The sequence below is a fragment of the Patagioenas fasciata genome, chromosome 5, assembly GCF_037038585.1.
Source record: "Patagioenas fasciata isolate bPatFas1 chromosome 5, bPatFas1.hap1, whole genome shotgun sequence".
Classification (NCBI taxonomy): domain Eukaryota; kingdom Metazoa; phylum Chordata; class Aves; order Columbiformes; family Columbidae; genus Patagioenas; species Patagioenas fasciata.
Window position 1 is genome coordinate 9844035 of NC_092524.1, and position 21860 is coordinate 9865894.

General features: G+C 43.6%; 1 protein-coding gene and 1 long non-coding RNA gene across 9 annotated transcripts in view; one reads left to right on the forward strand and one right to left on the reverse strand.

Moving 5' to 3' along the window:
* LOC139828077 (uncharacterized) overlaps positions 1-15369 on the forward strand; it is a 168662-nt gene extending 153293 nt beyond the window's left edge. Inside the window, exons 5-7 of the long non-coding RNA XR_011739266.1 lie at positions 13029-13207; positions 13702-13878; positions 14826-15369. This is a non-coding gene — a long non-coding RNA (uncharacterized lncRNA). The remainder of the gene's footprint in view (positions 1-13028; positions 13208-13701; positions 13879-14825) is intronic.
* Positions 15370-15475: 106 nt separating this feature from the next.
* Positions 15476-21860, reverse strand: part of TEAD1 (TEA domain transcription factor 1) — a 160935-nt gene continuing 154550 nt past the window's right edge. For all 8 annotated transcript variants that reach the window (XM_065839597.2, XM_065839600.2, XM_065839602.2 and 5 more), the window contains one exon: positions 15476-21252. In XM_065839597.2, the coding sequence (XP_065695669.1) occupies positions 21139-21252 (114 nt within the window). In that variant the 3' untranslated portion in view covers positions 15476-21138. The remainder of the gene's footprint in view (positions 21253-21860) is intronic.

Sequence of the window (21860 nt, forward strand, 5' to 3'; positions counted from 1 at the left end):
TAGAGGTCCTATGAATATAAATAAAAAGGGATGTTCTCCATTCTCTTGAGTACAGCAGATTGGAAACACCAAAAGGTAAAAGCAAAATTTTGCTTGAACTTGTTCTTTCTAAAAACTCTATCGCGTTATTTTTGAGTGCGTGACGTGGTCCCTGGCTGGCTGAAGTTGACAATACTGCATTCATCTGTTTTCAGTGAAACCGTGGTGAAGTCAGAGTCTGCCTTGGCACTGCCTGCGGCTCTGAGCTCCATTACACACTGATGCATCACAGATTTAGCAGCACAATGTTACTTCACAGTGCTTTCTGCTCGCTGGCTGGGCAAATGGCTTGCACAAACCCGATCACGTATCGGCTGCGTCTTACACTCAACACAAATGATGCTACTGGATGCGGTGGCTTTTGTGGGGCAGAAAAGCACTGACACAGGGAGATGCCTCCTGCCTGTTGACCTGCCTCATGAAGCACAACCGTGCTTCAAGGAAGTCTGTTAACTGCCTCTCGTAGCAGTGTAATTTGTACCAGGTGCCAGGCAGATGAGAACTGAGGAAGATGGCCAGCGGGTATGGTGTCTTGTGCAATAAGGATACTGAGCACTTAAAAACAGGGATGCTTTTACTCTCATGAGGGGAGGCAGAGAAGCTATTAACCTGCCAGCAGATTCACTGGTTTAAGGCCTGAAGGTGATACAGTGATAATCTAATTTGATTTCCTGTATAATATAAATTGTGGAATTTCACTGGTTTAATTCCTGCTTCGTGCTCACCCTGTACGTCAGTGAGAACACGTTTATTAGAGAAGTTTCTGAGTGCAATTTAGACATTCCCAGTGATGGCAGCAGCTCCATTGCAGACCTTGACGAACGCTTGTACAGCGTGGAGCAGGCGCGGGGCAAGCGTGGCAAGCAAGGCAGCGCGCCGATCGGCCTCGCCAACAGGCAAGCGAGGAGCCAGGATCGGGAAAGAGCTGGGGAGGACCGGCTCCCGCCCCTGGCAGGACCCCCGGGCTGTGTTTGCCGGGGTTTGGTGCCCGCCCGACCCCGAAACAGTGCGGGGAGCCGCCGGCAGCCGCTGCCGGGCCGGGCCCGCTGGGTGGCGCTGCGGGGCCGCGGAGGGGCGGGAGCTGCGCGGTGCGATCGCTCAGCTCCCCGCTCCGCTCCCCGGCCACGCTGCGCTGGGCAGCCGCGCTCAGCTCTCCGGTCACTGCGCTGCAGAGGGACCTGCAGCGAAGGGGTTGTTACCCGCTAAAGGGAACAAATGTGAAGGGGCCAGATTCTGCTCTCCCTTATTCCAGGAAATTCAGAAATTACGTCTTTGTTTACCACCTTATCAGATGCTTTGGATGTGATATTTCTTCCAGTGGTGTAATTTTAAACTGAAAGTCTGACTGCTTTTCAGTCTGGGTCTCTGGGGTAGTTATCCACTATCTCTGTGATACTGGAAAGCATGAGACAAGCTAATAACTCTGTGAGGATAGGGAGCACAGATTTCCCAGGCTGACTCCATTCATTCCCAGAAGGTTTTCCCTAGCATGGCTGTTTTCTAGGCCAAGTTTGAGGATTGAGGCTGTTTTTCTGGGATTTCGCTACAACAGAGTGGGTGAAACAGTAGTTTTGAGTGGTCAGCCAGTCAGCCAGAAGTATTGGCCAAGCACTGCAAATGTGTGCACCAACACCAGAGGGTCTGATGCAGCCTTGGATTTACTGGGCAGTTGCTGCACAGATGGTCAGTGCTTGCAGAGTAGATATGATGCAGTCAGAACTAATCAGACTCACTGCACATGCTCATATTTCTGTACAGAGATACAACTCGGGGATCCACCGAGGACCACAGTGACAAATTAGTTTGAGGATTGTAGAGCCAGTGTAGCTGAGCCCTCTGGTGATCTCTGGGCAGCCTGGGTATGGTGGAGATTTGCAGTTGTAAAGCCAGTTATACTCAGAGTGTTCTCAGCACTCATGGTTGTTGCTTCACCTCTTGCTCCTGTGCCACATGGTAGCAGCAACTCATGTCCTTTGACTTAGAGTGTGGCTATTCCACAGCCCCAGTTTGAAGCAAAACATTTCTTTATTAGCTCTTAAAAAACAAAAGGAGCATAAGTGAAGAAAACTGCTCTCGGCTGGGCTTCTCTCAAGCTGCTCTCTCCTGGGAGGTGGCAGTGGCTGCCAATTGTGTGTTCTAGTCTGGTTCTACATCTCATGGTCTGGTCAAACAGAAATCTGAGAAGGACAGAGCCTGTATCGATTCCTATCCCATTGCGAGGTGACACGTAGTTACTAAGTAGCTTCCGTTGCTTGGCCTGTGACTACGTGTCTGTATAGAAAGTATTTTAAATCTATGTACATCTGGATTCCTCTTAACCATGAAAACACATAAAATGACAAGTGAAATGAGACTGATAATGCCAGCAACAGGGAATAAGATGTAGAGATTTTTACCCCTGTGTCCTTAGTTTGTTGGATGCTGTTACTGTCTGATGAGTCTTCTGTGGCCCAGGTGAGTTGTTTCACTGTTATAAGGTCAGCTCATACCTCACCTTCCGCTCTGCAGCCAGCAGGCAATCACAGAGCAGTGCGCTAGGATGAGTGTCTTTATTTCTGAGGCATGTTGAGCTGAAGTGATTTGTGTGTGGTCACACAGGTGGTCAGTGGCAGAGATGAGAGCAGATCTCTGTATCGTAGCCCTAGTCTGATGTGGCAGTTATCAGACTGCGCTTGTCTCATGGCTGTGCACAGGTGAGCACAGCTACAACCTATGCCAGGCTTTCAAAACCTTCCTCCATATTTTTCCTTCATGAGCAAGCTGGTAGAACCTCTTTTCCATTTTGTTTCAGTCCCATGGCCATAATTTTGCTTTGTACTTTTAAACTTACATTTAAATTTTTGTTTAACAGAGTTTAAAAATAATCTGTTTGTCACTATTTATCATAATCTAGCTCTCTGTTTACAACATTAATAGAAACTACTGAAAACAAAGTTACTAACAAAAAAGTAAACACTTTTAGAAATAGTTTCTTTCAGGCTGTGATACTATATATATATATATATATATATATATGAATAGAAAGCGAAATGCAAAGGGCACAAGGAGTTGAAATGGGAGTCCACCTCAGTCGTGTTTCTATATTAAACATATTTCTCAGCGTGCCCCAGGCTTTGGCCGATGGGTGGCGTTTCAGTAACAGAAAGTCTGCTCAGCACAGCCAGGAGCACTTGTGGAACTGGGAATCGGGGGTGCCTGGAGGTGGGGGAGAGCGCTGCTGGCACTCAGGCTGCTCCTCTCCAAAGGGGAACGCTGTGCTGGATCCGCACCACTCACTGTACCGAAACAAAGCCTTTCAGCATCTGCGGCAGGAAAGTCACCAATTGCCATATGTCACTCTGCTGCGCATATGTTAAGTGGGCCCAACCAATCGCATTTGCACATTCTCTGTGTGACTTGTTGTCCCACACAATGAGTGCCCTGTTGTCACCAGTGCTAATGCTATGCAATCTGCTTTGCTGTAGTGCAGCAGGCAGCTCGCCTCTTCATATCGGAACACATTTTGCCACATAAGCACAGCCCTGGTATCACTGGATGCTTTGCAATCTGTTGCTCTGCTGAGTGCAAGCCCTGCTGTCATGTTCGCTGCAGCCTGTTGGGCCACAAAGGAGCAGGCAGGGACACGCTCTGCTCAGCTGCCATCTCAGAGCCGCACAGCCTCTGTACGGTGTCTGGGCTGCTCAGCAAGAATCAGTCACATAGCAGGAGTGGCGGTAACAAGCCTCACAGCTCTATTGTCCATAACTAATCATTCCCATTCCTTAATCATTTTATTTGTATTTGCTTCATGCATAACAAGCACATCCCAGACTGCAAGTCAGTCTGACTTGCACGAAGGGAAGAAATGGGAGAAAATGAAATGGGAGAAAGCTGGGCAACCACCAACTGTATGAAACTTAACCAGAGTTACTTGAAGCACTTCTTATACAAACAGCTAATATAGGCAAGGTAGTGTAGTGGCCCAATACTTTTCTAAGAAACAGAGCTCACTGCAAGGGTTTCTTCAGAAACTCTTTGTGTCCCATCCTTTAATTCAAGTCTAGGAGACACGTAAGGCTTTTATGCTATGAACTTCATTGAAACAAAACTTTGAGTGGATTGCAGGCTGAACTTCTGCTCGGAGGAGCCCCAGGAAAACAAATGCATGCTTCTGAAGTATTCACATACTATAAAGACCTTCTCCAGGATACAGTTAATGATCCTGGGGCCACCTCTGGACCAGGGAAGGTGTGGTAAAGTATTGAAAAGCTTGTGCTTTCGCATGTACCACCAAAACCACTAGTATCCATGTGGAGACTGTACCCTGTAGAATAATGTGTATATACATGGAACCTAAATTAGGGCTGAGAGCACAGTTTTAATTTAGGCATGCCCTAAGAATAGGTGCTTGGTTCCGGGACTGTAATTCCTTATTGTAGCTTTTCTCAATGCAGAGTTGTTGGCCCTCCTGCCTGTAGTGTCTTTTGACTTACAACTTGTATAAAGTCAGAAAAAAGCCCTGATTTAGCAATGTAATTTTATTCATTCACACATCTGCTTCCACTGAGGGCTTTGAGGCTTAGCAAAATGGATGATAGAAGAGAAAAGAGATGAAGAAAAAAAACCTGCCTGTAGAAATACAACTAGTGCCCAGACCTGTCTGTACTTGTTAAAATGTGCTAGAATGACAATGTTAATGGCTTGGCCAAACATCAGAAAATCACTGCTTCATCTGATGCTATTAGCTGAGTTGTTCTGTGAAGGCAGAGCTGGAAAAATAGTGATGCCTCCCTGGGCCTTGGGGAGCGGCAGAGAGATCTCGCAGGCGTGACTAAGAGGCGCTAATGAGAGTCTGGCCCCGTGCGAGCTGCCCCACGCTGCTGCCGCCCTGTCTTCAGTGGCCTGGCACCACAGCTTTCTGTATTTAATCAGTCAGCAATTTGGAAGGTGTGTAACATGAGGGGCCTTTCCTGGACAGCACTTCAGAAAAGATTAAAAAATGACACTTTTAATGTTTCACTTGCAAGGCTATGCCCAGGCTGTGCAAGAAGTGCCCCGAATCAGTCACCAGCCACCCCAAGAATGAGCTATGTGTCTGGTAATTGCTTTCAAATGTCCCACTTCTCTGAGGGTGGGATTTTTTTTAAGAGAAAGACAAATCGCCATCAGCTTTTGTGGTATAAATTGGACAGTTGTATTTCTACAGCATTGACACAGGCAGCAGGATCTGTCTCTTTGGTGTTCAGCTCTGCCTGTTCGAAGACACACCTCTGGGAGGTGAGGGAGTTGATCTTTGGATTTGTGCCTCACAGTTCTCCTAAACCATTGTATTCTGCCTCCAGGTTTGCCTTCCAGTGAGGCACAGCTCTCACCTGCCTGGCTGACAGAGCCGGAGCTCTGCTGGCTTGTGTTTGTGGTAAATCCTGTCTAGTCAAGTGTCATCCCCTGAGCAAAAAGTGATGCAGGAGTCTGTGATAAAGCCAGAGGTGCTTTATGCTGCAGCTTCGCGTTTCCTGGAAATGTCTCTAGGAATAAAGGACAGTGCTTTAAACAGCACTTGCCGTAGGCATGTACTTCATTATGTTCTTCATGCAAGGACACATTGAAATTCAGTTCAAAGAGAGAAGGAAAACTATTTTGCAGTAACCAGAGATCAGATTATTTGGTAAGCACAAAAACCTTTTGAGTAATAACTTTTCTGTGGAGAGTCAGATGGTTTCTATATGCTTAGTACTTAGTTTGCCTTGAACTGTATAATGCAATTGAGATGCCTCACTCAGCTTTTAAACCATCTCATAGCAGTGCATCACAGCACAGCTGTATTCCTGCACTGGCAAAGCCAGAGCATCTCTTGCAAGGCCAGTATCTGCTCTGTTTGGTCGTGATCTTCTTCACAGGGATACAAAGACAGTCTGATTAAAATCCAAGTCTGTCTCCTCCACTGACCTGCCATCAACAATAGTTGGAAGCAAGGCTGGAAGTAAATTGGTGCTTTGTATTTCTGTTTGTACTACTCCAGAGGTACATAGATGTTTCCAGGAGAGACACTGAGACTGGACATGGACTTAGTGCCATGATATAGTAAATGGATTGGAGTTGGACCAAGGGTTGGACTTGATGATCTCTGAGGTCTTTTCCAACCCAGTCGATTCTGTGATTCTGTGTGACAGGGGCCTCTGTTTTATGTTTCATGTGACACAGGGTATCACACAGGCCAGGCAATAGAGAATTCAGAACCAAGCTAAGAGGATACGTGGCTTACTGTATAGGCAATGATGTGAAAAAAATACACAAAAATAAGCAAGCAACCTGAAATAGAACTAAAAGTTAGAGGGTCTTTGTTTCCATTGGTTTGTTTGTGTTGGTTGGTTTTGTTTGTTTTTAAGTATCTGTTAACTTTACTGTCTCAGCAGAAGCCAACATGTTATGGTAACTGGTATAGTTTTCCTTCTTTTTAGAAGAAATTCGGGCTAATGTTTAATTGATTTAGCAACTGAAAGCAACACAATGCTGCTGGTACAGGGGAGAGCTTTGTAAGAGAATGGAGAAAACCTATGTATTACATGTACTTATAAATTATTAGTTCCCTAAAAATACAGACTGAGGTAATAGATACAAGCTATTCCCAAGTACCAAACTGTGTTGCTGAACCAGACCATAGTGAGAAAGGGGAGGAGGACGGACAGGTGGTTTTTTGTAGTAGTTGTTCAGGTGGATCAAATCTTTCCAGCCTTGGTGTTTAATTTATTTTGACTGATAAATTTCTACATTATGTATTCAGACTGCACACTAGAGAAGACTGAAAAAACCAAAATCTTACCAAATCCGGCTCATCTTGTGTTGAGGGTCCCACTCCATATTGTGTTAATTAGTGTGGTGGGTTGACCCTGGCTGGACAGCAGGTGCCCACCAAGGCTGCTCTGTCACTCCCCTCCTCAAGTGCACAGGGAAGAGAAAATATGATGAAAGGCTTGTGGGTCAAGACAAGGACCGGGAGAGGCCACTCACTGATTACTGTCACGGGCAAAATAGACTTGACTTGGGGAAATTGGTTCAATTTATTACCAATCAAATCAGAATAGGATAATGAGAAATAAAAAACTAAATCTTAAAACACTTTCTTCCCCCCACATCTCCCCGCACCCCACTTCTTCCCAAGCTTATCTTTACTCCCAAATTCTCAATCATTTTCCCCCCAGAAGCACAGGGTACAGGGAATAGGGGTTGTGGTCAGTTCATCACACGTTGTCTGTGCCACTCCTTCATTCTCAGGGGAAGGACTCTTCACACTCTTTTACTTCGGTGTGGGGTCCCTCCCACAGGAGACAGTCCTCCACAAACTTCTCCAACATGAGACATTCCCATGGGCTGCAGTTCTTCATGAACCGTTACAGCGTGGGTCCCTTCCATGGTGTGCATCCAGCACGGGTCCCCCACGGGGTCACCAGTCCTGCCAGCAAACCTGCTCCAGTGTGGGCTCCTCTCCCCATGGGGCCTCAGGTCCTGCCAGGAGCTGCTCCAGCACAGGCTTCCCATGGGGCCACAGCCTCCTTTGGACACATCCACCTGCTCCAGCATGGGCTCCTCCCCGTACTGCAGGTGATCTGCTCCACCATGGACCTCCAGGGGCTGCAGGGGACAGCGACCTCACCATGGGCTGCAGAGCAATCTCTGTTCCAGCGCCTGGAGCACCTCCTCCTCCTCCTTCTCCACTGACCCTGGTGTCTGCAGGGCTGTTTCACGTATTTTTCGTCTTTTCCCTGGCTGCAATTGTGCAGGTATTTTTCCCTTAGAGATGTTATCGCAGAGGCACTACCACCATCACTGATGGGCTTGGCCTTGCCCAGTGGTGAGTCTGTCTTGAAGCTGGTGGCATTTGCTCTGTCAGATGTAGGGGAAGCTTCTAGCAGCTTCTCACAGAAGCCACCCTGTAACCACCCTGCTACCAAAACCTGGCCGCGCAAACCCAATACAATTAGGCAGGAAGTGATCAGCCCATCTCCAAAGGAGACCCAGAAGTTGCTGTGCAGTTATTCATGATGAATGCTGCAGCTGTTCTTTCTGAACACAGATCCAAAAAGCAGAAGGGAGACAACCTCTAAGATTTACAGCAGTTCAAAGGAAGGTCAGTGGCTGGCAGGAATATGGGAGCGGGGAAGAAAGGTGAGAAGTTTCTGTCAAATAAAAACAGTGACCCCCCCTCCGTATGCAGGTTACCAGCATGTTTGCATTTGTAGTTCTTTTCCCTTGTGCTAATTAGTGAGGACTATAGTGGAAGTACATATTCTATTAGCTTAAATTTGGTTAGCCAAGAAGGTAGGCTGTGCCTTTTAGGCATTATTTTAGGGTAAACTCTTCCTATGAGGCACAATATATTATCTAGGGATCCATTCTTCACTCACTTGAAATTGTGGAAAATTTCCTGTGTCCCAGCTGCCATCACAAGTACATCCAGAAAGATGAAGAATAGATGCAGAATAGATGAAGAATAGAAGCCTATTGCTTTGCAGGATATCCTAGCAGTGAGTGCACATGTATTCAGACAGCTGAACATGAGCCAGCAGTGTGCCCAGGTGGCCAAGAAAGTCAACAGCATCCTGGCTTGTATCAGGAATAGTGTGGCCAGCAGGACCAGGGCAGTGATCATCCCCTTGTACTCAGCACTAGTGAAGCTGCACCTTGAATTCTGTGTTCAGCTTTGGGCCTCTCACTACAGGAAAGACACTGAGGTACTGGAGAGAGTTCAGAGAAGGGAACAGAGTTGGTGAAGGGTCTGGAGCACAAGTCTGATGAGGAGCAGCTGAGGGATCTGGGGCTGTTCAGCCTGGAGAAAAGGAGGCTGAGGGGAGACCTTAGTGCTGTCTACAACTGCCTGAAAGGAGGTTGGAGCATGGAGGGTGTTGGTCTCTTCTCCCAGGTGACAAGTGAGAGGATGAGAAGAAATGGCCTCAAGTTGTGCCAGGGGAGGTTTAGATTGGACATTAGGAAAAAATTCTTCAATGAAAGGGTCGTCAAGCATTGGAACAGGCTGCCCAGGGAACTGGTTGAGTCACCGTCCCTGGAGTTATTTAAAAGACCCGTGGATGTAGCACTTAAGGACATGTTTTAGTGATGAACTTGGCAGTGCTAGGTTGATCACTGGACTTGATGATCTTAAAGGTATAATTCCAACCTAAATGTTTCTATGATAAACAGAGCACACTGGATTTGTTGTGATTTGTTTGTACTACCTATATGTGCTATATATCTCTATGTTTCTTATTTATCTTTATATATATATATATATATATTTATTAATTCAAAGACCATTTAAGATGATTCCCTTTAAATAAACATCCTCTAGATTCTATCTGCTTGTTTGTGCCTCCAGGAAAATCAATCTGTGTAGGGTACTGAGCACAGCTCTAATAAAGGAGAAAGAAATAAAATAGACAGTGAAATATGATGTGCTCTCTCCAGAAGGGAAAGTAGAAGCCTCAAGCCAAAGTCCAAAGGTTACGTACCATGGTAATGGTCTTATCTAACCTGATTATACCTGGTACTTGCAGGTAAACAGATTGAGACATGCTGCAGTCATGAAACGACTGCAGCAAAGCCTGATGAGACGCACTGCCACCCTATGCGCTACATTAGGCTGTGTTGCAGCGGCAACCACCAGAATCCTGTTGTCTTAGGGTCATATCCTTCTCTTGGGCATCCCCAAAGATTTGGGCCACTTCAGTGGGGGGGTCTGAGGACAAAATTTGGAACGTCCATGAGCCTCCCATGCTCCTGGTTGAGGGTCATTGTGAGATGTTCAGATCACAAAGTGATACTTTGTATGAGCACAAAAGCCAGCTTCATTATTATATGGAGGCTTAAATCCAGGTATTGCAGGGATTGATACAATCTTGAAATGAAGGGGAGTAAGAATGAATGTTTCTTTTTAAAGGCAGTTTGGGTCAGACTCTCAAGCTTTTCTGTTCACTTGCTGGCAGAGAAGTTTCTACCTTTTATCTCTTATCCTGGCCTTTCTGTACGCCTGGTATTTCTATAGGATGTGGGGCTGTGCGCACTCTCAGCACTGAGGCTGTTGCCCAGTTTTCAGCAGAGCTGGGAGGCACATACTCTGAGTCCAGAGTCCCAGCTCCTTGTCAGGTTCTTTAATGGGTGAACAGCATCTTTGTGTTTAACCTTTAAACAAAAGCTTAAATATTATACAGAATTCCTCTTTCACTGTTTGTTAAAGAAACCAGACACCTCCCCATTACATGATTACATACCTGTTTGGGGACTATGAGGGTAACAAACCACCCACACCACACAAATTTCTAAACTTTGTGTGGGTGTCAGTGTCCATAGATGATCATCATAATCGTGACCATCTCTTGTGCATCAATACTTGTCTGTCTTGTCAACAGGCAGCCAAAAATGAGCTCCATATGACGTGTTGTTTTCTCAGCCGTGAGTGTTTTGTTTGGAGAGCTGTCGGTCTCCTGACTTCCCTGTCCCCGTTTTGCAGACACAAGCCACCCTGCTGCCTCCGACCGCCACACGCTCTTCTGGTACGGCAGCACTAGTTGCTGGAGCTGGCAGACCACAGGTCCGTACTGCGTCCATGGCTTTGATTTCCTTGCCCAGCTCAACCTCCTGTCTGCCTCCCTTGCAGGGAACCTGTGGGCAGCCCCGATCTTGAACTCTCCACCCCCTCCCAGATCTTTCCTATCTGTAAATCTGTCTAGTGCTGCATCCACAGCTTTCCCATGCGTCTCACAGACACACCCGTGGAAGCCTAATTTGTGCGGTCACTTCTGACGTTGGCAATGGTCACTCGCAACTATCCAGCCACTTGAACACGCGGAGTTCTGCACCTGTTCTTTCAGTATTTCAGGAATTGTCTGATGTTTTTCTCCCCTGACAACACCCAGTGGTTCCCTTTGAGGTTATTGGCTATATTCATATCAATTGATATTAATGAGCACCCTGTACGCTTTCCTCAGTGTTGTCCTCTTGGTTTGTTTATCTTTCTGTGATGATTTTCCAGCTGCCTCCAGGTGATTAACACGGACTTCTGTCTCTGTTCTTCTATGTGTCTGACCAGAGGTAGTGGAAAAGCCTTCTTCTCTGCAGTTCTCTGAAACAGCCTTTACCCTATCGCCTGGTTCATCAGCTTCATCTTCAAACCATGGCTAATCCCCATGGCTAATGCTGCCTTTCCCTTACTGTTCAGGTACCTTCAAGCTAACTTTCTCTACTGTGCTTGCACCTATTCCCTTGCTGCTACAGTTTGCAGGGGTAGACAGTTCTCTTCCCACCTCCTTCCGAGCTGAGAAGCCCCACTGGCCTGGAGCAGGGCACATAGAGAAAACCTGTCTGTGGATGCCCTCTTTGATTCCTCTCAGTGACTCTTGAGTGCTTTGACTCGCTCAGAGTGGCCATTACCTTCGTATTACTTCCAGGAACATGTTTTGTTTGCATGGAAAAAAGAGCTAAGCTGATGCCATAGTTGTGTCTGAGTGCTCTGCATGCCCTGTGGTGCCTCACCCGGAGTGAAGAGGAACTGCGGTGATCTCAGTCTCAAGGAACAGCCTTTCAGACAAGGAAGCAGTCAGAGAAAAATTCTGCAAAAATGGGGGGGATCTTGGATGTCAAGACCCCTGTTCATGTGTTAGTTCATTGCCCACGTCATTGTGTCCTTTTGTTGGCTAAGAGACGGGTGAAAGTGGGTAGGAAAGCCCAAAGGTTTGGAGTTTGCTTGTTTCTGCACCACCTCTACCTGTTCCTTCGCGCTTATCCAGAGCCTATCGCTGGAGAGTCTTGGGGCACCTCCCAAACATTACTCACCACCACCTCCCTCAAAACAGGAGATCATTGGAGGAGATAGAGTCTGCTGAGACTGGTATTCTGTTTCCTACACTATTGCTGCAAACTCTGGAGGTGAACTGCACTCTCGAGTTTCCACCCGTCATGGTATTCTGATGATAAAGCTTAGGTTAAACCCAATTAAAAATACAATATAGTCATAGTAAAACCAATACATATAATTTACAATGAAGCCATCATATTCTCTGTGCTATGGAATGGCGTAATATGTGCGCAATGTTGTTGAATCTAGTATTTTGTTGGCTGACTTTGTCATATGTGGGTTCAGTTTAAAACTAATGGAAAGGTCAAACATCACAAAGAGACAGACATTCCCCCCTCCATCCCCTTCAATTAATGTAGAGCTACATCAAAAAAAGTTTTCTCAATAGTGTACTGAGGGGAATGGTTATAACCTGAATGCTGTTCTTACACATTTTGCCAAGTATAATGCTCATGAAGTTCAACATCACAGGTGAAAGGATAAGAAAAGGCAAGTATCTTGGAAAAAAAAGTTAATTCTCTGATAACACCTTAGAGAACATATGATCTTAGCAGAAAGGAATTTTTAAAAGTCTGGAAAAAAACCCTTTATACTTCAGAGTCTGCCAACAGAAAAAAAAAGGATCTTTAAATATGACTAATAAACTTACACGCTTGGGGCAGGACAAAAAAAAAGCCAGTTTGTAGTTTGTTAATCCACTGGCAAAGTCAGCTGCACATACAGCTCAGCACGCTGTTCAAACAGAGAGTAAGTCTGAAAGCTGCTGCTGTATTCTGTCTTTGCTGGAGGCCCAGAAAGCAAAGCATTAAGGTGCATTGCAAGGTAAGCATGAGTAGTGAACTAATCCCTGCTTTGAACTGAATAAGAGGAATGAATGCAAAGGGACATGTACATATTAATCATGGCTCCTGCACCCTTTGCTATGATGGTGCCAACCACCCTCCTTAGTGTGACATTTGACTTTACCAGCATAAGGGAAAAGCTGTAATGCCTAAGACTCCAAAACTGCTCTCTGTGGGCATCTCTAAGAGCTGATAAAAATGTTTCCTTGGTATATTTTCTTGTTGCTCTGTGGTGGTGTTTGTGTTGTTTTGATTTGTTTTGTTTTGTTTTTTCCACTCCAGTTTAAAAGATCAAGGTTTCCTGTTTATGCTCTCACCTCTAGGATAGCGTGAGGGACACCCAAATCTGAAGTTCATCAAGCTAAACGTATAATGGACCCTGTGCATACCCACAAACTCACACATATATGGAAGGAAGGTGGTTTGAGAAATGACCAGTACTGGATGAATTGAGACCGGTCACTGATGCCCTCCAGTGTCTTTGCTCGGCTGGTGGTTTCAGGTACTCTGCTGGCTGTCGCTGCCTCTCGCTCACTCTCTCTTGCTGTTTTCCGACTGAAACAAAGCTGACAGTTCCTCGTCCTTCAGGGAGGCTACAGGCTGCCTTGCTGCTGAGATTTTTTTGGCTGTTATTGATTCTCCACAGTGAGACACACAAGAATGGTGGCCTGCAGCACCCCTTTCCCTTAAGCTTAATGAGGATGTCCCCCAAAACTGTAAAGGCCTAATAAGAACCAATAGAGGAGGAACTGAAAAGAAGGAAAAAAAAAAAAGGCACAGTTCTATTCACTGACCTATAAGGTGAATGTTTATATGATTTGTTGTAGCCCTTTTCTTAGTCTCAGTTCCCCCTTCTTCTTCGATGGGCTTTTTTGTTGTTGTTGGTCTTTAAACGATCATATTTTCTTCCTTTTTTCCCCCCCCTATCTTTTTCCTGTTCTCAGCTTTTCATTTGCATTGAAAAGCAATACCCTGATACTTATTTTTTTTCCACAGTCACTTGTGATGTTGGTTTCTACAGTTTTAGTACAACCCCTCTATCCATTCCTCCTGCCCTTCCCACCTTCATCAAGTTTCTAGTGTCTCCAGCGCAGCTCCAGCTCTCACAAAACAACAGCAACCATATTACAACTTAAAACCATTAACCCATGAAGTGTCACACCTCTTTACAAGGTAGGTAATTATTTGTGAACATTGCTAAGCTACCACTGTTTCGTGTAACAGATTGTTCAGCTGTTTCTGCTCAAAGGGTCCCAGACAACCCTGTGAAAGATCAAGGTTGGGAGGTAGAGCTGTGCGTGGAACTATAGACATCTGCTAACATGCTGCTTAGCGCTGAACCCTCCTGTTACTCTTGGGTTTGTGAGCATTGGATGTGTTCTGCATTTGTAGAGCCAAGTAGGCTGCATTTTTGAAAACAAAACAAAAACAAACTAAAAAAACCACAGAAAAGCCCATGGCCCACTTAAAGCTCACCATTCTACACTTCATAAAACGGCAGAGTAACTGGTCTGGCTTCTTTGTTCGCTGCCCGTGCTGCTGTGTTCATGTAAACCAGGCTGTGCTTGGCCAGCGAGAAGCCATTGCTTCTGCTGAAGGCAGCTTTTAATAAACTGATGGTGTGATGTTGCATGGGGTCTCCCAACCTGAAATGCTGCATGACATTTTTCCCCAAAGGTGGAAGATTTATGATTTTTAACCTAAATTAATTAAGAAGCAGAACCTTAATTATGAAGCAGGTTGCTTCTGAAACAGCTGACCCACTTCAAAGGGCTGAAGCCTTATACTTAATGGCGAACAAAGAAGAGAAAACAGGGTCAAAACAGACAATAGCTTTGTGTTGTTCGCAACCCATTCATCTTGCACATGAGGGGGGTGCTCTGCTGGCATTTTAAAAATGGCAGCAGAACATCTGCCACCCAAAAGGAGAATTGGGGTGTGTGGGAGGGGCATGTGGTTTATTCAAAAGCTGCTGTTCCCCTTTTGAAGCAGATGAGCCAGATGTACTTTTATTTTCTTTTCTGCCAAGTCCTGGTCAAGTTCCCATTGATTTCAGTGGATTCAGGATATCCCTCATTCTCTTTTTCTTTTCTTTCCTTCTTTTCTCTTTCTCCCCCCAGCTAGGTGGTTTCGCTTCATGGATGCAGCAGGCGAGTTGATCCTGTTTCCTCCGCTCCCCATAGCAGGTACAGCTGCGAGCTGAGGGACGAGCGGTTCAAGAAAAACAAGAAATAAGTCTCTTGAAAATGTCACATTTTTTCAGATAACTCCGTTCCCACAGAGCTCAGCGTCCTTCTGGAAGAAACACCTCAACCTCAGATAACTACAGAGTTCCCCAGTCACTTCCAGTCTGCAAGTTAGTGTTGTATTTTATACTATGTATTATGTGAGATTTTGAATAGGTCATTCCTGCTTCTGGAATAAAGGGGGAAGGGTGGCTTTTCCCATTGAAACAGCATGGTTTAAATGATGTTTCGAAAAAAGTCCACCACCGTTTCTTTAAGAAGACATCCAAGCTAGGGGCAGTCACCTCTCCTGCTGGTGAAATGCCAGAACACATCTGGACTGGTTGCTGAACACGGCTTCCAGATGTGCCAGCCTTGAGTGCCAGCCCCACAGGCTTTTGTAAACGCTGCTGGATGGCCACTGCACCTTTAGGACGTGCACAGATGATGATGCTGCAAGTCTGGCCTTGCGCTGCTTTGGAAAACGCTTCCAAAAGTCGCACCCAACCTCAAAAAGAGGTTGATGAAACAGATAAATGCACAACCCACTTTCATTTTCTTTATTTTCAATCGATACTGTATGAATACAAAGTTTCTAGAAAGCTACAAAAATTCTACCACTTTATCAAGAAGGCATCAAAATGTGTCACTTTGCAAAGACATGAAAACACCTGCAGTAACCGACACAAAAATAGCATTTTTAGAGTGATGAAATAATTGCACTTAACTGTCATGGATATTAAAGTTATCACACATATGTACCGCGAAAGCTAGAATACATTTTTTTTTTTTACAAAGCACTTTATAAAAAAATTCTCTGCACACAAAACCTATAATTTTCATATTACTATCATACTAAAGATAAATTCACTTTAAAGCCAACACTTAAAACATTTTAAACAAAAAAAGGTACCAGTACCTACACACAGACAATAACAAATACAAGAATACTGTACTGCCAAGAGGTTTGACTGAAACTCCTTTTGAAAGCTTCTGCAAATATGTTAAGAAAACATTGGAGAACATTCACTTTTTTCCAAGAGCCTTCCCTCCCTGTCTAACCCAGAGGTACTTAATCATCAAAAGGCAAGTTCTACATCAAAAGTTACCAGCAGCAGTACAATATTAAAGTAACCACTGACCATATATGAATATGCTTAAGTCACAAACCCATTTTATACACATTACACAAATAAACATAAAGTGAGAATTCCATTAAGTCATTTACAAATGTGAACAAATGCACATGGCAAAAAAACCCCAAAACAAAACAAAACCCCAACCAGTTTTACATAAAATGTACTGAAGAATTAAAGGCTATTCAGGTTTTCAATGTTATAAAATTCTTTTGTCTTTTTTTTTATTTTTTTCAGGCACATATTGTATTTTTTGTCTGCAGTCGTGAGCCTGAATCAGAGGCCCATAAAACAAAAGAAAACATAAACATGTATTCTAGAAGGAGGTAACAGGGATCCATCTCCTTTTAGTCAACTGAGTGCATTTAAGATTTAATTTACACACTAAAACTAATTACATGATCTCACCAAGAATGACCTGAAAATTTAAACGATGAAGAAAGATCTCCAAAGGGGATCTTTGTACTTTGACGTATCCAGCCTCTATCTTTGTTTTAGGGGGCTAAACATCTCCTTATGAAAGATAAGAGGGGGAAAAGAGATCATCCTGAGAGAATTACAAAACTGGGCTCTATTGTACACATGTGTATGTGTATCCGTATGGGGCAAGTAAAGGGCAGACAAAAGGTTTCTCAATATGAGTGAGTGAGTGATCCAGGAAAACTATAAGGGGACCTGCTTCAGAAAGCAAGTATGCCCTGGGACTTGCAGTGGAAAGATAAATAGATATGGATTAGTACGTCAAATGTTGTATCTGCCTTGAACTGGCCAGTTACTTACATTCAACATCAATGTACACCCTTCATTATTTCAAATAGCCTATACCGTGGAGGTTTTAACGGAAGAAGCTACCGCCAAACTTAATGAGCTGTAGCTGCGGCAGAAAGGGAAGAATGAGAAACAGGCATTATATCTGCAATTCCTTCAAAATAGTGGTGCAGTACCTACATAGAGTAATTCTGGAATTCAAGTAAGTAAAATTACGTTTGTTAGTAGTAATTTTTAACAGCCCCGAATGGTACCGTTATGCTTATTTTAGTATTTTAGTGAGACAGAAGTGTAGTTTATCACAAATATTGACCAGTACAGCTGAAATGTTTGGTAATATTTTGGTAATAACTGAAAATATATGCTCTATTTGTGGGGCTAAAGTGTCTTTGCCCTACCTCAGTCTCATTGAGTCGAACAGGATTATAGAGGTAAGTGAGATTTAGACCTTGAAGGAATAATAAAAATAGTATTTTAGAGAGAGGGAATTTGAATTATCACAATATTTACCACACAGTGTCACAATATTTATATATATAAAAAGTTAATCTTAGTTTTCATCAAATACTTTAAAAATCAAGTTTAAATTGTATTCATTACTAAATAATCCCTCTGACAGCTTTTGGTTTTGCTGATATTTGTTCTTCCTAATGTTGTTTTCTTAAAATCTTGCTCCTCTTGCCATCAGTTTTACTTGCAGTGTACAGTGTGGCCCCCGGTCACTGAAGGTATCAAATACAGACACATTTTTTGAGAGGAGCTCTCCAAGGAATCATATGGGAGACAAAAACCCAAACCAAAACAACTCTGTGTTTTGAATCGTGCTGGCCAGAGTTTCCCGAACGGCACCTTCATCCCCAGTGCTCACATTCAGCATTTCAATGCTTAAAAACACACAGTTGCGTTTACCCTACCTATTGGCTGTTCTCCATTTTCCTCTTGTTTTATGCATCTGACTTTCAGCATGCACAACTTTGTACAGAAAAATCTTCTGTCTAAACAAAAAATCTTCACGGATACTGAAATACTATTAGAGGAGAACAATGAAGTCACGTTTGCCCACCGTCTGAAAATCTGCATTATATGGATCTCTCGTTATGCAAGTGCACGACTGGATGAAGAGAATAGAAATGTGAATAATTGTCATTTTTATGCTGGTTTGCGATGCTGTCAGAAATGGCAAACAGTAGATTATTCTACAGCAATTACATTGCTATAAATGGTGCTCTGCTGTGAATGGAGGCCTGTAGATTCAACTTATTCCAATAAACCAAAGGCATTACGGTGATAACTAAATATTTTTGGTCTCTCTACAAATTGTCATTATTATGGCAGCACTTTTCTAAGCTGGAATTTCAAACCAAAGGCACTTTCATGCTAGAGTGCAGAAGAGTCACAATTAATTATTTGGTCATGAAATTTAAAAAGGCAGCATTTAGTCATACAGTTCACTTTTCACGGAGAACTAAGGATCTGTAACCTTTCCTTTTGGTATAGACATTAAACTGCGTAGTAACGGGACTGACTGGTACAGAAGGTTGGTTTAGACCAAGCAGTCAAAGAGCTTTTCTGTGGGAAAAAATACAGATATTTTTAAAAATGGAACCAATTAATAAAACAATATATAAAATTTATGTGAAGAGGCTAAAGGTACTTCTAATATAATGCTAAGGCACTGCATATTGTAATGCTTTGGCAGTTCTCAATTAAAAGGTTCCTACAAAAAGTAACAGTAACAGGATAAGTACTTCCAGCTTACAAAAGAGCTCACAGTTTACAGGCAGCCTGTTGGACTACACACCCCACACCGAACAGTTGAAGGATTAAGGCTTTTAAGAATTAACATGTACAGGGTATGGATCATTTACAGAAGCATAAAGAAAAGACAATGGAAGTAGTTTCCATAATATTACATATGTGAACACCAATAAACATTGTGACTTTTTATACCCTATAGTTATGGCATATGTAGTGTGCCAGATTCTATTACAAAAACTGTACCTGGTTTTGCAATTTGATTTACATACTTTATATGCCTCAAAGAGTTTGCTTGTTATTAAAAAGAAACAAAAAATCACCAAAACCACAATTCAAACCCTAAGTAAAAGACAACTTTAGAACAAAAGAAAACAAAAAAAGTCGTGTTTGACTTGTAACACCAAGTGCTTAGAATAAAGGGCTACCGTTAGGCTGTTACAATGCAGTGCTTTTCCTGATGTGACTGTTAGTGTTAGAAATGAGTGTTAGAAGAGACCTTACCATGGACATATTTCTCTGTTCAGTTCATGGAATATAAACCGAAAGATCATCAGCCCTAATATCCACAAGCAGGTAACAGCTAGACATCACACAACCATCCACCTCCTCGAGTTAGAGCGGGGCAGGCGAAGGAATTTAAGCAGTCGCCCTTGCCCTCGGTGATGTTTGTCTGTCCTCTAAGCTGAGTCCTCCCCAGTGTTGAGCATGAACCTGCTCTGACACAGACGCACAGCAACCCGCCACCTCAGCTAGGTAATTCAACAACGGGCAATTTTAACAGAGAGTACTATGAGGAATATAAAATGCAAAAATTAAGACTGACTTTTTCTCAAAGACTATAACACTGTGCTTGGGAGTAAATTCTACACTTAAATGGTGCATGGGCATGTATCGGTAAAGGGCAGGGAGGAGCAACCTGCTAAAAGTTAGCTGCTTTGATTCAGGACTGCAAAAGACCTTCCCAAGAACGCTCTTTGCCGATAGCTCATGACTGATCTTTAAGGTGGCTTGTGCTTGGCCGGGCAGCCTTGCAGACAAATGTTCTGTGTGAGCACCCGCGGCTGGCCCAGCACCTGCTCCAGCAACAGCTGCTTGGGCAACTGCGGGGCAGCGCTGGCAGGAGGAAAAGAAACGGAGCAACGCTCGCTGGTGAAGCCAGGAGGAATGAGACTGCTCCTCTCACATGTGCGTACCTCGGACAATCACTCACACCCACATCCACGGTTCGAATCCTTACAGTATTAAAATGTCTCCAGCTGTGCTTTACTTTCTGGAGTCTTCCCTGAATATAGCAGAAGGATGAATGCTACCACATCTGGATGCAACAGGACATCAGACCCCACGTGGTACCTACGTGTTTGTGTCAGATACGGTCCTTGCCAGCCGGAACTGGAGAGACAGCTGCGAGAGGTGTAAGAGCACCATGATAAAGAAGGAGAAAACAAAAAAAATCTCCAGTTTCCAATCTTTGCCTGATGTTGGTTGTGATTTTCTAGCGTCTCATAGATATTAAAGCTGTTGATCCTTTAAGCAGCGTACATACTCTTCTTTCAAACACATTAGTGTTTTACTTTCGGTTTATGAATTACTCACGTCAGTTGTTTCCATTCATCTGTTAAGTTCAGAGTTGCGAGTTTTTTGCTCAACTTATTAGAAAACATAGTTGTGCATATAAAATATAACTGCACACACAAGACTACATATAATGCGAGTCTAAATCTTCAGTATTTACCTACTTATTGCAAAATGAGCCATCTTTTTCATTAAATAATCAAATTTTCATATTAGTACAATACAACTTTATACTCTTTTAAAATACACTAGATATGTTAGGGATAAGGGATGATGTTTTCTTTCTCTGCAATACCTGTTTGAAAGTTTAATGGATTAGAAGATTAGTTTTAGCATTGAGAAAAAAATACAAAATTTGCCTAATTTTAGGACCTGTGTGTTTCTATCAGGCATTTCTTAAGGCTATATTTTTCATTTGGTTTCAAACAGAAAAATGTTTCATTTTAAAAAATAATTTAGTGAATTACATTCGTCCATATCTTCCACCCTAATTAGTTACAAAGATAATTCTATAAAGATTATTAACTTTGTGTACTCATTTACAGTTACAGCTAAAGATTCATTTCGATTTCACTTGCATCGTAAAACAAGTATTTCATGTTGGAAAAAAACCCAAAATAAATTCTTATAAAAGCTGTCAGTTTTTCCCCATGGCAAATGCTCTGTCATACATTTTTCTATCAGAATTAAAAATAGGCCTCCACAGACAGAGGCGTTAAGTTCTTAAATACAGTCTTCCCAAAGAACTGTGGTTTACAAATTTGAAGAACACTTAGTTTTAGAAATAATTTTTACAACTGTACCAGAATTTCACAGCTACAATTATATATGAACACATTAAAAATGACTTCACTAAAACAGGATTTAGAAAAATGTGGGTGAAAGGTGGGCCAGAGGCACTGCCACTTAGTGTTGAGGTTTACAGTCTGTGTTTTGATAAAGAAGTGAAATGAAGTGTATATATAAATAACTGCTCAGTCCTTTACAAGCCTGTAGATGTGATGCTGTGCTCCATGTTCGCTGTTCGACACTTCGAATACACACGCCATGCAGAGCAGGGTTTCTTGTGTATCCCTGTTTGTTACAACCTGTTGGAGGGGAAGGAAGAGGTAGACAGTAAATTACAAACTTGGAAACACCATGGCCAAAACAAGACGTGACTGGCTTAATTTAGACCATGTCTAGATGTGACCATTTGAAACGTGTCTCCTCTCGCTTTTTCTCTGGTGCTTTACTGTGCGCTCCATGACTGCGCTCACCCGCTGTGCTCTGGGGCTGCAGCCCCCCAAGGAGCGCACTGACACTCATCCCACTCTGGCTGCTGGACCATGAGCCGCCACCCCATGGCCTTGGCTTGGCCTTCCTCAACCCAAGCCAAACTTCAGCAAAGGGTGGCCAGCACAGCCTTGTCACCTTGTGTTTGCTTGCCAAAAGGCAGTTGTACGTGGCTCTGCGCTCACATCCCTGCCTTGGCTCCGTGCCGCCAGCCCCTGCTCCTGCCTGAATCCTACGGCAGCAGCGGCGCTTGGCCGCGGTGGAACCACAAAGCCAGAGCGAGAGCAAGCTGGTCAGCTGGCTGAAACTGGCTGAAAAGCCACTATGTGGACCATTCTTCATGCTTGAGCTCACCTGTTGGGTGTACCATTACTGCATGCTTTCCCAGCCCAAGAACTAATTAACACCACTGACATTTGCA